Genomic DNA, 13,543 nt, shown 5'->3' on the forward strand with positions numbered 1-13,543 from the left:
TGTTGTTTCCTGACCTGCATACAGATTTCTCAAGAGGCAGGTCAGGTGGTCTGGTACTCCCATCCCTTTCAGAATTCTCCACAGTTGATTGTGATCCACACAGTCAAAGGTTTTGGCATAGTCAAGAAAGCAGAAATAGATGTTCTTCTGGAACTCTCTTGCTTTTCCATGATCCAGCGGATGTTGGCAATTTGATCTCTGGTTCCTCTGCCTTTTCTAAAACCAGCTTGAACATCAGGGAGTTCACGGTTCACGTATTGCTAAAGTCTGGCTTGGAGAATTTTGAGCGTTACTTTACTAGCATGTGAGATGAATGCAATTGTGCGGTAGTTTGAGCATTGTTTGGCATTGCCTTTCTTTGGGATTGGAATGAAAACTGACCTTTCCAGTCCTGTGGCCACTGCTGAGTTTTCCACATTTGCTGGCATATTGAGTGCAGCACTTTCACAGCATCATCTTTCAGGATTTGAAACAGGTCAACTGGAATTCCATCACCTCCACTAGCTTTGTTCGTAGTGATGCTTTCTAAGGCCCACTTGACTTCACATTCCAGGATGTCTGGCTCTAGATTAGTGATCACATCATCATGATTATCTGGGTCATGAAGATCTTTTTTGTACACTTCTTCCGTGTATTCTTGCCACCTCTTCTTAATATCTTCTGCTTCTGTTAGGTCCAGACCATTTCTGTCCTTTATCGAGCCCATCTTTGCATGAAGTGTTCCCTCGGTATCTCTAATTTTCTTGAGGAGATCTCTAGTATTTCCCATTCTGTTGTTTTCCTCTATTTCTTTGCATTGATTCCTGAAGAAGGCTTTCTTATCTCTTCTTGCTATTCTTTGGAACTCTGCATTCAGATGCTTACACTATTTTATTTCCTGTTTATAAATATGTTTACTTCAAAAGGGTATGAATTAGTGTTGAAAATATTTTAATGAAATATAGAAACCCATAAAATTAGACCAAAATTAAATTTAGGGGAGGGGAGAATGGGGAATCATTGTTTAACAGGTACAGAGTTTCAGTTTTGGAAGATGCAAAAGTTCAGGAGATGGATAGGAGTGATGGTTATTCAACACTGTGAATGCACTTAATACCACAGAAATGTGTAATTGGACATGGCTCAAATGAGCAATTTTATGTTTTGTATATTTTACCACAAAAAATTTAGACGAAAATATTAAAGACCATGTTTTCAAAAATATTTCAATTAAACTTGAGCATTTCTGGGGCAGCTCCCCCTTTAGGAAGAAGACACCACCCTCAGTGTAATAAGACTCATCTTTCACTTTAAGTGATATTATTTGAGCACAGAAGACTGAGATCTTCACAGAAAACACCTTTACTTTTTACCTTGCGGTAGAGCTGGGAATTAGTAACTGGAGAGCACTGGATGACCTTAATTGTCATTCAATTCATAATCTTTTACTAATATAATTTTATTTATACCTCAGAGAACATGCTATTGTGATTGCTTCCAACTATAGACTAGTTTGGGCTTCCCTGGTGGCTCAGGTGGTAAAGAATGTGCTGGCAATGCGAGAGACCTGGGTTCCATCCCTGGGTCAGGAAGATCCCTGGAGGAGGGCATGGCAACCCACTCCAGTATTCTTGCCTGGAGAATCCCATGGACAGAGGAGCCTGGTGGGTTACAGTCCGTGGGATCCCAAAGAGTCAGGCACGACTGAAGCGACATAGCACGCACGCACGTAGACCTGTTTATTTTGCCACAAATTACTAAACTACTGCATGTACTGCTTGTTCATGACCCAGATAACCATGACGGTGTGATCACTAATCTAGAGCCAGACATCCTGGAATATGTAGCCAAGTGGGCCTTAGAAAGCATCACTACGAACAAAGCTAGTGGAGGTGATGGAATTCCAGTTGAGCTGTTTCAAATCCTGAAAGATGATGCTGTGAAAGTGCTGCACTCAATATGCCAGCAAGTGTGGAAAACTCAGCAGTGGCCACAGGACTGGAAAGGTCAGTTTTCATTCCAATCCCAAAGAAAGGCAATGCCAAACAATGCTCAAACTACCGCACAATTGCATTCATCTCACATGCTAGTAAAGTAACGCTCAAAATTCTCCAAGCCAGACTTTAGCAATACGTGAACCGTGAACTCCCTGATGTTCAAGCTGGTTTTAGAAAAGGCAGAGGAACCAGAGATCAAATTGCCAACATCCGCTGGATCATGGAAAAAGCAAGAGAGTTCCAGAAAACCATCTATTTCTGCTTTCTTGACTATGCCAAAACCTTTGACTGTGTGGATCACAATCAACTGTGGAGAATTCTGAAAGGGATGGGAGTACCAGACCACCTGACCTGCCTCTTGAGAAATCTGTATGCAGGTCAGGAAACAACAGTTAGAACTGGACATGGAACAACAGACTGGCTCCAAATAGGAAAAGGAGTATGTCAAGGCTGTATATTGTCACCCTGCTTATTTAACTTATATGCCGAGTACATCATGAGAAATGCTGGACTGGAAGAAACACAAGCTGGAATCAAGATTGCTGGGAGAAATATCAATCACCTCAGATATGCGGATGACACCACCCTTATGGCAGAAAGTGAAGAGGAGCTCAAAAGCCTCTTGATGAAAGTGAAAGAGGAGAGTGAAAAAGTTGGCTTAAAGCTCAACATTCAGAAAACGAAGATCATGGCATCTGGTCCCATCACTTCATGGGAAATAGATGGGGAAACAGTAGAAACAGTGTCAGACTTTATTTTTCTGGGCTCCAAAATGACTGCAGATGGTGACTGCAGCCATGAAATTAAAAGACGCTTACTCCTTGGAAGAAAAGTCATGACCAACCTAGATAGCATATTCAAAAGCAGAGACATTACTTTGTCGACTAAGGTCCGTCTAGTTAAGGCTATGGTTTCTCCAGTAGTCACGTATGGATGTGAGAGTTGGACTGTGAAGAAGGCTAAGTGCTGAAGAATTGATGCTTTTGAACTGTGGTGTTGGAGAAGACTCTTGAGAGTCCCTTGGACTGCAGGGAGATCCAACCAGTCCATTCTGAAGGAGATCAACCCTGGGATTCCTTTGGAAGGAATGATGCTAAAGCTGAAACTCCAGTACTTTGGCCACCTCATGCGAAGAGTTGACTCATTGGAAAAGACTCTGATGCTGGGAGGGATTGGGGGCAGGAGGAGAAGGGGACGAATGAGGATGAGATGGCTGGATGGCATCACTGCGATGGATGCGAGTCTGGGTGAACTCCGGGAGTTGGTGATGGACAGGGAGGCCTGGTGTGCTGATATTCATGAGGTCGCAAAGAGTCGGACACGACTGAGCGACTGAACTGAACTGAACTTCATGTGCAAAGGGAAAAAGGGTGTGGTTTTGGATGTGACTGTTAATGACATTGTTGTTTATACTGGTGATGAAACAAACAAAGATAAGAAAAACGATCAGGTATGAACTTAAAGAGAATAGAGAATTTGTGAGTACACTTTTTAAACATCTAACCTTATTAGCTCTGTTAATTAACCCGTCTATCTGTCTGAGCCAGTCAGAGAGTACTGAAAAAAAAAGTAGGAAAACATTCCTTAGGATGTTCTTTCCTGGTTCAGAGGAATTATCTATCACCGGTGACACTCACAAGTGTCTTCTAAACAGTTGCCATGGTTCTGCAGTCAGATTGATGCCATTATATAGACATGAGTGAACTCTAGAGGCCAGGAGAGAGTAGGCTGGAAAGTACTGTACTTTTAAAAATATATATTTAATTATTTTGGCTGCACCAGGTCTTAGTTGCGGCAGGAGGGAGCTAGTTCCCTTACCAGGGATCCAACCTGGACCCCCTGCATTGGAAGTGCAGAGTCTTAGCCACTGGACCACCAGAGAAATCCCTATAGGACACTTTTAAGGTTTTCACAATAGCCTTTTGAGAGTATTAGACTCTTTCCACAGCAAATAATCAGGTAAGTGGACTGGGAGAGAGATTTTTGAACTAGTCCTATCTCTGGGACTATTGAACTATTCAACCTTAGAAAAACTGCTATGTTTAGCTGGACTTTAGCTCCCGCCTCTGTATAATGAAGAATTTGAAATGTTGGTTTCTATAGAAAGACTCATAGACTTAGAAAACGAACGTATGGTTTTTGGGAGGAGGGGACAGTTAGGGAGTTTGGGAGGGTCATGTACTCACTGCTATATTTAAAATACCAACAAGAACCTATACAGCACATGGAACTCTGCTTAATACCTTGTGGCAGACTGGATGGGAGGGGAGTTTGGGGGAGAATGGATACATGTGTGTGTATGGTTGAGTCCCTTCGCTGATCACCTGACCCAATCACAACATTGTTAACTGGCTATACTCCAATACAAAATAAAAAGTTCACAAAAGAAGTGTGGGTTTCCAAAATCTTCCTCCATATTTATATACTGATGGCGGTATGATTTGCTCCACCCATCAACGCCATGGTAACGGACAGTTTTCCTGTAGGCAGCAGTGGAGGTGTGAACATCTTGCTCCTGCTTTTGGGCCTGGGGCGAGAAGCTGACTCCAAAGTTCTGGGGAGAAGAGAGTGATGCAGAAAAGGGAGTGAACAGGCAACCTTGAGTCTTGTGGACTGATGTCTTGGCATTTCATTGCTAGGAGTAAAAACCTACTAATACTAACCCAAGTCAAATGGCAAATTTACTGGAAGGACACAGCGTTTCCATAGAATTTAAGGACAGAAAGTTTAGCTGGACCTCATAAAGGTTTGGATTAAAAAATGGAAAAGATAGAAACTAAGATGACCTAATTGTTTCTCAGATAGTTGTCTTCTCTTTCCCCTTCTTTCTCTCTTCCATATTGTTTCTCTCTCCTCTTCCTTCTGGTTCCCCTACCCACTTTTTTTCTACCAGTGTGGGACAACTTGCTCATGCCTAACCCAATCCTAGGTTTATGTTACATTTCTATTTCAACATGAAAGGGAGACCAAGTGGAGGGCTATATGTCAATGCGTAAATCCATGCATGAGAGACCCTCTTAGCCGATTTGGGTTGTGTCTACATCCACTTCAGCTTCCTAGGTAGCTCATTGGTAAAGAATCTGCCTGCCATGCAGGAGACACAAGAGAATCAAATTTGATCCCTGGGTCACAAAGATCCCCTGAAGGAGGGAATGGCAATTCAATCCAGTATTCTTGCTTGGAAAATCCTATGGACAGATGAGTCTGGTGGGTTATAGAGTCACAAAAAGTTGGACATGACGGAACACATGCTACATCCATTTCAGTTTGCTGTGGCAATGAATGTGCATCATTTGACCCAGTGCCTATTCAACAGGAGCTCTGGGAGCAGATTGTCTTAAGCAAAATTACTTTGGTTACAAATAGCAGAAATCTTTCTTGCCTAGTCAAGCAAAACAAAAAAATGTTTCAGAAGTACACAGGGATATTTCCTGTAATCAAAGAAAACAGGTCAGGTCCTGGATCTTTGGTAAGGGGTGTTAATAGATCTTTTCTTTAGGGCACTGCCATGTGACTCAGCTTTAATGGCCATTTTCTCTCTGTGTTCCCTCAGTTCAGTTCAGTTCAGTTCAGTTCAGTTGCTCAGTCCTGTCTGACTCTTTGCGACCCCATAGACCACAGCACACCGGGCTTCCCTGTCCATCACCAACTACCGGAACTTACTCAAACTCATGTCCATCGAGTTCGTGATGCCATCCAACCATCTCATCCTCTGTTGTGTCCTTCTCCTCCCACCTTCAATCTTTCCCAGCATCAGGGTCTTTTCCAATGAGTCAGCTTTTCACATCAGATGGCCAAAGTATTGGCATTTTAGCTTCAGCATCAGTCCTTCCAGTGAATATTCAGGATTGATTTCCTTTAGAATGGATTGGTTGGATCTCCTTGCACTCCAAGAGACTCTCAAAAGTCTTCTCCAACACCACAGTTCAAAACCATCAATTCTTCCATGCTCAGCTTTCTTTATAGTCTAACTCTCACATTCATGACTACTGGAAAGACCATAGCTTTGACTAGACAGACCTTTGTTGGCAAAGTAATATCTTTGCTTTTTAATACGCTGTGTAGCTTGGTCATAGCTTTTCTTCCAAGGAGCAAGCGTCTTTTAATTTCATGGCTGCAGTCACCATCTGCAGTGATTTTGGAGCCCAAGAAAATAAAAGTCTCTCACTGTTTCCATTGTTTTCCCATCTATTTGCCATGAAGTGATGGGACTGGATGCCATGATCTTAGTTTTCTGAATGTTGAGCTTTAAGCTAAAATTTGTGTTTTTCTACTCCATCCAGAGGTGATACTATGCCCTCTAAGTATATAGACGTTCTACAAGATGTCCAGTCTTCCTTTTATTTTACCTTAATTCTATCTCCATATATTGCAACATAGTTTGTTGCTGGCAAAAGGAAAAGAATTGGAAAAAACTGTTATACCATTTATTTCTAAAAAGGAAAAATGGGGTTTGGTGTGCAAGAGGGTACTGATTAAACAGTAGTAATAGCAAGTAAGAGAATAGAGGCAACAGTCCTCATTACTGTAGCTGGTAATGAAGTTTCTTCCTTCTCAGCCCCTTCATCCCATGGTTGCCACAGCTTCAGCTGGCCACTCAGCTGGTTCGGGTGATTTGCCCAGTAGAAAACCCCAGGGGTCTGAGCTCTGGTGGCCTTGCCTTTGTAGGGTTGTTGTAGTCATCCATTGTTTTTACATCTGGGTATACCAGTTTAAATTGATGCTTTTGCACTATGGTGTTGGAGAAGACTCTTGAGAGTCCCTTGGACTGCAAGGAGATCAAACCAGGCAACCCTAAAGGAACTTTGTCCTGAATATTCATTGGAAGGACTGATGGTGAAGCTGAAGCCCCAATACTTTGGCCACCTGATGTGAAGAACTGACTCATCGGAAAACTGACCACCACTCATCAGAAAACTAATGCTGGGAAGGACTGAAGGCAGGACGAGAACGGGCAACAGAGAATGAGATAGCTGGATGGCATTACTGACTCTATGAACATGAGTTTAAGTAAACTCCAGGAGATGGTGATGGACAGGGAAGCGTGGCCTGCTGCAGTCCATGGGGTCACAAATAGTTGGACGCAACTGAGTGACTGAACTGACGACAGCTTGAGTAAACACCCTCACAATGTTCTATCCATGATCTTTCAAGTTATTTTCCTTTGATGAGTAGGCCAATCATCCTAATCAACCCATGACTCAGTGTTTTGTCTGTTCCCCTACAGATAATGCACTGATTCCCTGTTGCCTGGAGTCTAAAGTCTAAATTCCTTAGTATAATACAAAGCAGTCTTCCAGATCTGGGCTTGCCTCCTCTCATTGTTCTTCCTCCCGCCTTTCCGATCGCAGACCTTGCTAAATTAGCTGTACCCTCCTCTAGATCCCTAATTAAACCAAGGTTTCTCTGGCATCCTTCTCCTCTGCATGCCCTTCCCTACCTTGTTTGACCTTTAACTCTTATTCATCATTTCAGACTCACTGAGGAGCCGGTATTTCTATAGAGTCTTGTGTCTGCTCACCTTCCCACCGCCACCACTGCCTTCAGCTCGGCCATAGTTCCTCTAATGCTCGATGGTTTCATTGCACTTATTTGCCCATATATCTGCCCCTATACTACCCTAAGTTTCCCGAGGGACGAGTCGCTGTTTGATTTACTCTCTGCCTAGTTCATTGCCCTCAGTGCCTCCCTCGCTTGCATCTGTTTACAGCCTAGTCGTTCAATAAGTGATATATAGCAGGTGATAAACATCTGGATTAAGGAATGAAGCAGTGCTGCCTTGTGGTGTTATTCATCTCTATTTATATTTATGTCAATTTTCAACTAGATTGTGGGGGCAGGGGTCAGGGTCTGAGTCATCTTGTTCCCCTGGGGGCGTCAGCAAGAACGGCCCCTTGGTCAAGCGATTGCAGGTGCGTTGGCTCAACGGCTGTAAAGAGAAGCTGCAAGGAGAAAGACTTTTGGCGCCTTGGCCCTTAACAGTAAGCCTGTTTTCTCTCGGCCGGGTGCCTACGACCCCTGTTAACCCCCAGACAGTCCTCCTCACGCCCTGGCTAGACCCCACGGTGCGGTCTTTGCCCGCCGGCCGGCGGGGAGCGGGCGGGACTTCCGCTCCCGCTCGCGAATGCCTTCCGGCGCGAGGCGGAAGCCCGGCTCCGGTCCAGATCGGAGCCGGAGAGTCCCCAGGCACTTGTCTCCTCAGTGGATGCTTCTCGGCGCCCCTGTCGCCGCCCCGCCTCGCGGGACGCGGAGACCGGGTAGGGACGGGAGAATCGGGACTCCCCGCGCGGGCAGAGGGAGAACGGTGACCCCAGGTTTGAGGGAGGGGACTAGAATTGGGGGTCGGGGACCGGGGGCGGGGAGCTCAGGGAAGCTGTGAGGGTCTGGGGAGGGAGGCACTGGGGACCCTGAGGCCGGAGAGGCCCTGAGAAGGGGAGGGGGAGTGGCTGGTGACACTGGGCAGGAGGCGTCTCGGAGGAGGGCTGTCCTGCTTGGGGGAGTGTCCCGGGACTTGGCAGATCGTCTGTGAGGGTGGCATGAGTTGGCAAAGGTTGGCTTGCTGAGGAGGTTTGAGAGCAGGGAGTCAGCCCTTCTGTGAGGGTCGTAGGTGAGACGGACTCTTGACCTAACGGATTAGAAAGATGATCAGACCACCTATTGGATGCTGAACTCCTGTTGCCTCATTTGCAATTAATGCTGGTTTACTGATGCGGCTTTTTTTTTTTTTTTTTTAAACCCCTGTGAATTTCAGGGAAGAATTTACATTTCCAGGGAAAACTTGAGCTCTTCCGCACCCAGGTTCAACTCATGTTGCATTTCTTTGTCAAATAGATAGTACTTTAAAGTTATCCTTATACCAATAAGCCAGCCAAAGTTTCCCTTTTGGAATCTTTGCTGCCTTGCAGAGTTCAGGTTGTCTTATTTCCTTTGTCATGCAATCAGCTTCTAAATGCGTTTAGAATTACAGTGATAATTACATGGAAAGCCAGTGCAGTCACGTTGTCAGTTACTGTTCATTGTTTTTCTGCATGACTTTGTAATGTATTTTTACTAAAAGTTATCCTGTTGTGTTTAGTTTTTGAGTAGCAATTCCCATGGATTTACTGTTACTTTTTATTTCTGCTACAAGGAGAACATGTTTTTTCCATTGATAGATTTAAAAAAATACTGATAACCCAAGATCTGTTGTTATATACACATTAGCATATTTAGTTTTACTTATTGGCGACTGAGTAGTGTGTGGGCTTGCTTTTATCATTACCAGAGGTAATTATTATCAATTTTAGTTATTGTCTTCATTTTATTTATGTTTTATTGACCACAATTAATATGTAGTTCCTAATCTACATCATTATAGTGTCTCACTTCTGTGTACTTACAAAGAGTGTTTTAGCTTTAGGTAATGGCAAATTTTGTTTTTTTGTGACAAACTGGGCAAGGTACCTAGGGAGAGAGTTATCCTTGGTGGAGGGTGATATCTGATGATTGAGTCTTTTGCTTGTTTCAAGCAGTTTATATTTAGGATGTTAACATTTTTTTAGTTTTAAAACTACAGTATTGGTTTGTAGAGCTTTTAGATCTGATTTAGTGGTTTGACTTGCACTAATTCAAGTAAACCTGAGTAGTTTATGTATATTGATGGCTTGGTGTCTTGCTAGCTTGTAAACTCTTTTCCTCAGCTTTAATGAGGTATAATTGACAAATCAAAATTGCGTATACTTGAGGTGTACAACGTGATAGCTTGATATGTACATATATTTCGAAATGATTATCACAGTCAAACTAATTAACAAACCATCACTTCACATAGTTACTAATTTTTCTCTTTTGTTTTGTGGTGAGAATGCTTAAGATGTACTCTTTTAATAAATTTGAAGTATACACCATAGTATTATTAAGCTAAACTCTTGATGGCCTTGAAAATTTATGTTTGCGTAAGATTATTATAACTTCCTGTGTTTAGGGGCACACCTGAAACTTTCAAGTGGAAAGCATTACGTAAACATAAACAGTGCTGTAACATGAAAGGAAATTGAATAATTTTTCAAATTAGTGAAAAGATGACACTGATCTTTAAAGCTATTGAATTAAATGTCAGGTAGATTTCTATATGTTTTAATTCAATCTTATTTCTTTAGACTGTACTGTTTTTCTGAAAAGGCCTTTTCTGATTTTTCCATATGTTGTTGATTTTAAAATCTTTTCTTTCCCCCTTTCTTTTGATTTTAGGAGAAAGCCTGTAGGTTCTTAGACATTAGTTCATAGGAGAGGAAGTGCTCATTTTTGAAACATAAGAGTCCTGCCTTCTATAGCAAGTTTCTAGATATGTGTTAGAGTAGTATGTTTGAAATTTGATTGCTTTGTGTTCTGGATTATCTTTGGAATTTTTGTCTTTTGTTCTAATGTTGAGTAAATTTCTTAGCCTTCCCTAGATAAATTCTAAGTATTATTTTGTAGGATTTAGATGTATTTTACAGTTTAACCAGTAGTGGCATTTTTAAAAAAAATCAGGGTGTGGGAAATTACTCATTATTCTTATGAATTTACTATTTTTTATTTCTGCTGCACTGAAACATGTATCTGTGCATTGGAAGAACTGTTAAAACAGCTATAATCAAAACTGCCTTGATATACACATGCTAGCACGTTTCTTTTTAATCACCAGTTTGTAATACGTGAAGTAGCTTGTTATATTGAGTTTTCTGGTTCTGTACTCTGATTGGGCTTTCTTGGTGGCTCAGTGCTAAAGAACCTGTCTGCCAATGCAGAAGATGTGGGTTCGATCCCTGAGTGGGTAACATCCCCTGGAGAAGGAAATGGCAACGCACTCCAGTATTCTTGCCTGGGAAATCCCATCACCAGAGGAGCCTGGCGGGCTACAGCATGGGATTGCAAAGAGCTGGACACGACTTATTGACTAAACAACGACAACAACTCTCTGATTATCAATTTTATGATTATGTAGTCCATTCTCACTTACCTGCACGCCCTAGTGGGCAGCCATTCCCTGCCTTTTGATGCAATCAGAAGGATTTGTTACAGCTGAGGAGTACAGCTTTGAACAGGGAGATACCAAGCAGAGTGTTGATCTGCTGATTTTACCATCCAGCTGTGTACTGCCTTTGATGCAGGCCCTTGGCAAGATTAACCGAGGCATAGTCGACCCCTTCTTTTAAAATCTCTTTCTGTCCTTTTTCTTTCTCTGAGTTAGACCTTTTTTTTCATAGTGACTAAGATGACATGGCCCTGCGTATGATGCAAGGTGAACAGCGTGGCCGAAAGGACTGCAGTTATGCGAGTAGAGCCTTGTTCATTCTGCTGAGTCTGAGCCCATAAATCTTGGCAAATTTTCCAGCCTTCAGGCATTGGGTTATGGCTGTGAACCACTTGTTTACATTATTGTTGTTTGAAAAATAGTTTTAATGCTAAATCATAATTGATTGAGGTGATATATAGAGACTCTTCTTAGTTCTGTTTGAGAGAAGCATCACATTAGATTTTATATGAGCTTTTCTATTAAAGTAATAATGATATGCCTCACAGTTACAAATATTGTAGAAAGTACACTGATTGCTTTTAATATTTGTTGTTCTTATTATTATTAGTTTTTGTTTTTATTTTGAGATCCCAAGGTAAAGAAAAACTATTGGATAAAAGATTTGGGCAGAGGTTGAAGAGGCTGACCATTACTGATGATGTAAGGGGTAATGTTTGAAGCTGTCTGCAGTGGTTGGAAGGAGTGTCTAAACTTTAAGATTGTTTCATATTGCCAGTGCCTGGTGATGATAAGAAGCAGAAAGACTATTAGTTGCTTTTATTATTGTTTTAAAATTCCCTGCAGACAGTGTGCTCCCTCATTGCCAGTAGCGGGCAGGGAAAAAAATCCCTTCCATCTCTCCCACCTCTGTGAGAATGACCTGGCAGAGGCTGGAAAGTCAGAGTTTATATGGTAATTAGGAGTGTTGGAGAGGTTTAAGGGGAGGGTTGAAGGTTCAAGAAGTATCAGTCGCTTAGTCCTGTCCAACTCTTTGTGATCCCATGGACTATAGCCCGCCAGGCTCCGCTAGTCCATGGGATTCTCCAGGCAAGACAAGAGGGAGACGATATATATGTATATGTTTGTATGTGTGAAAGTCACTCAGTAGTGTCTGACTCTTTGCGACCCCATGGACTATACAGTCCATGGAATTCTTCAGGTCAGAATCCTGGAGTGGGTTGCTGTTCCCTTCTACACACACGCACACACAAACACATCCATGAAATACTCCAGGCACACGCACACACACACACACACACACACGCACACACACAATTTTGATTTGCATTGTTGTATGGCATAAACCAACACAACATTGTAAAGCAATTATTCTCTAATTAAAAAAACAAATTAAAAACACATGTGAATAAAAACAAATATCGAAGTTTATTTGCAAAATTGAGAGGAAGTAAGCATTGGGATCAGAGAAGGCAATGGAACCCCACTCCAGTACTCTTGCCTGGAAAATCCCATGGACGGAGGAGCCTGGTGGGCTGCCATCTGTGGAGTCGCACAGAGTCGGACACGACTGAAGCGACTTAGCAGCAGCAGCAGCAGCAGCAATAGCAGCAAGCATTGGGATTGATGAGAACACTGCAGATGCCAGAAGACCAAGCACCATTTATGAGTGAACTTGTATTAATTACAACAGAGGAGGGAGGGCAGGCCCTAGGAAGTGATACATAATCAAGTTATAGGCTTTCCCACAAGAACTGGTAAGATAAGCAGTATCAGTCAACTCCTAATATTTTAAACCTAAATGATGACTATTTCATAGTAATGGAATAAAGTTGCAAAAATAAAAATAGTTCAGGGAACCACCTGGATACTGTTTACTCAGATTCACCTATTTTTTAACGTTTTACCTTATTTGCTTTATTACTTAAGTAAGAGCACTTTGATGAAAGTAGAAAGTTCATATAAAACATGCTCCCAAGTACAACTGCTAACTTTATTTCTTTTCCTAGTAAAGTTATTTATTGGTTCTAACTCTGAGTTCTAGAGCTGGAAAGGACCTTGGGAAATAATCTGATTTGACTCCCTTAAGCACATCGTGAGAAACGCTGGGCTGGAAGGAGCACAAGCTGGAATCAAGATTGCTGGGAGAAATATCAATAACCTCAGATATGCAGATGACAGAACCCTTATGGCAGAAAGTGAAGAGGAACTAAAAAGCCTCTTGATGAAAGTGAAAGAGGAGAGTGAAAAAGTTGGCTTAAAGCTCAACATTCAGAAAACGAGGATCATGGCATCTGGTCCCATCAATTTATGGGAAACAGATGGGGAAACAGTGGAAACAGTGTCAGACTTTATTTTTCTGGGCTCCAAAATCACTGCAGATGGTGACTGCAGCCATGAAATGAAAAGACGCTTACTCCTTGGAAGAAAAGTTATGACCAACCTAGATAGCACATTGAAAAGCAGAGACATTAGTTTGCCAACAAAGGTCTGTCTAGTCAAGGCTATGGTTTTCCAGTAGTCATGTATGGATGTGAGAGTTGGACTGTGAAGAAAGCTGAGCGCCGAAGAA

At 42.2% G+C, this 13,543-nt stretch overlaps 1 protein-coding gene across 5 annotated transcripts in view; it reads left to right on the plus strand.

Annotated features, from left to right (window-relative positions):
- Positions 1 to 13,543, plus strand: part of DISP1 (dispatched RND transporter family member 1) — a 244,318-nt gene that overhangs the window by 10,799 nt on the left and 219,976 nt on the right. For 3 of the 5 annotated variants that reach the window (XM_042257110.2, XM_060396336.1, XM_012187102.5), the window contains exon 1: positions 8,110 to 8,233. The exons of 1 other annotated variant lie outside the window; for it this stretch is intronic. Coding sequence is in view for 2 of the 4 variants with exons in the window: in XM_012187102.5 (XP_012042492.3) it covers positions 8,182 to 8,233 (52 nt within the window). In the remaining 2 variants the exon portion in view is untranslated. Of the gene's footprint in view, positions 1 to 8,109; positions 8,291 to 13,543 lie in introns of those variants that run through there. One more of the 5 variants, XM_042257108.2, reaches the window with a different exon arrangement.

Source organism: Ovis aries, chromosome 12 (genome assembly GCF_016772045.2).
Source record: "Ovis aries strain OAR_USU_Benz2616 breed Rambouillet chromosome 12, ARS-UI_Ramb_v3.0, whole genome shotgun sequence".
Lineage (NCBI taxonomy): Eukaryota > Metazoa > Chordata > Mammalia > Artiodactyla > Bovidae > Ovis > Ovis aries.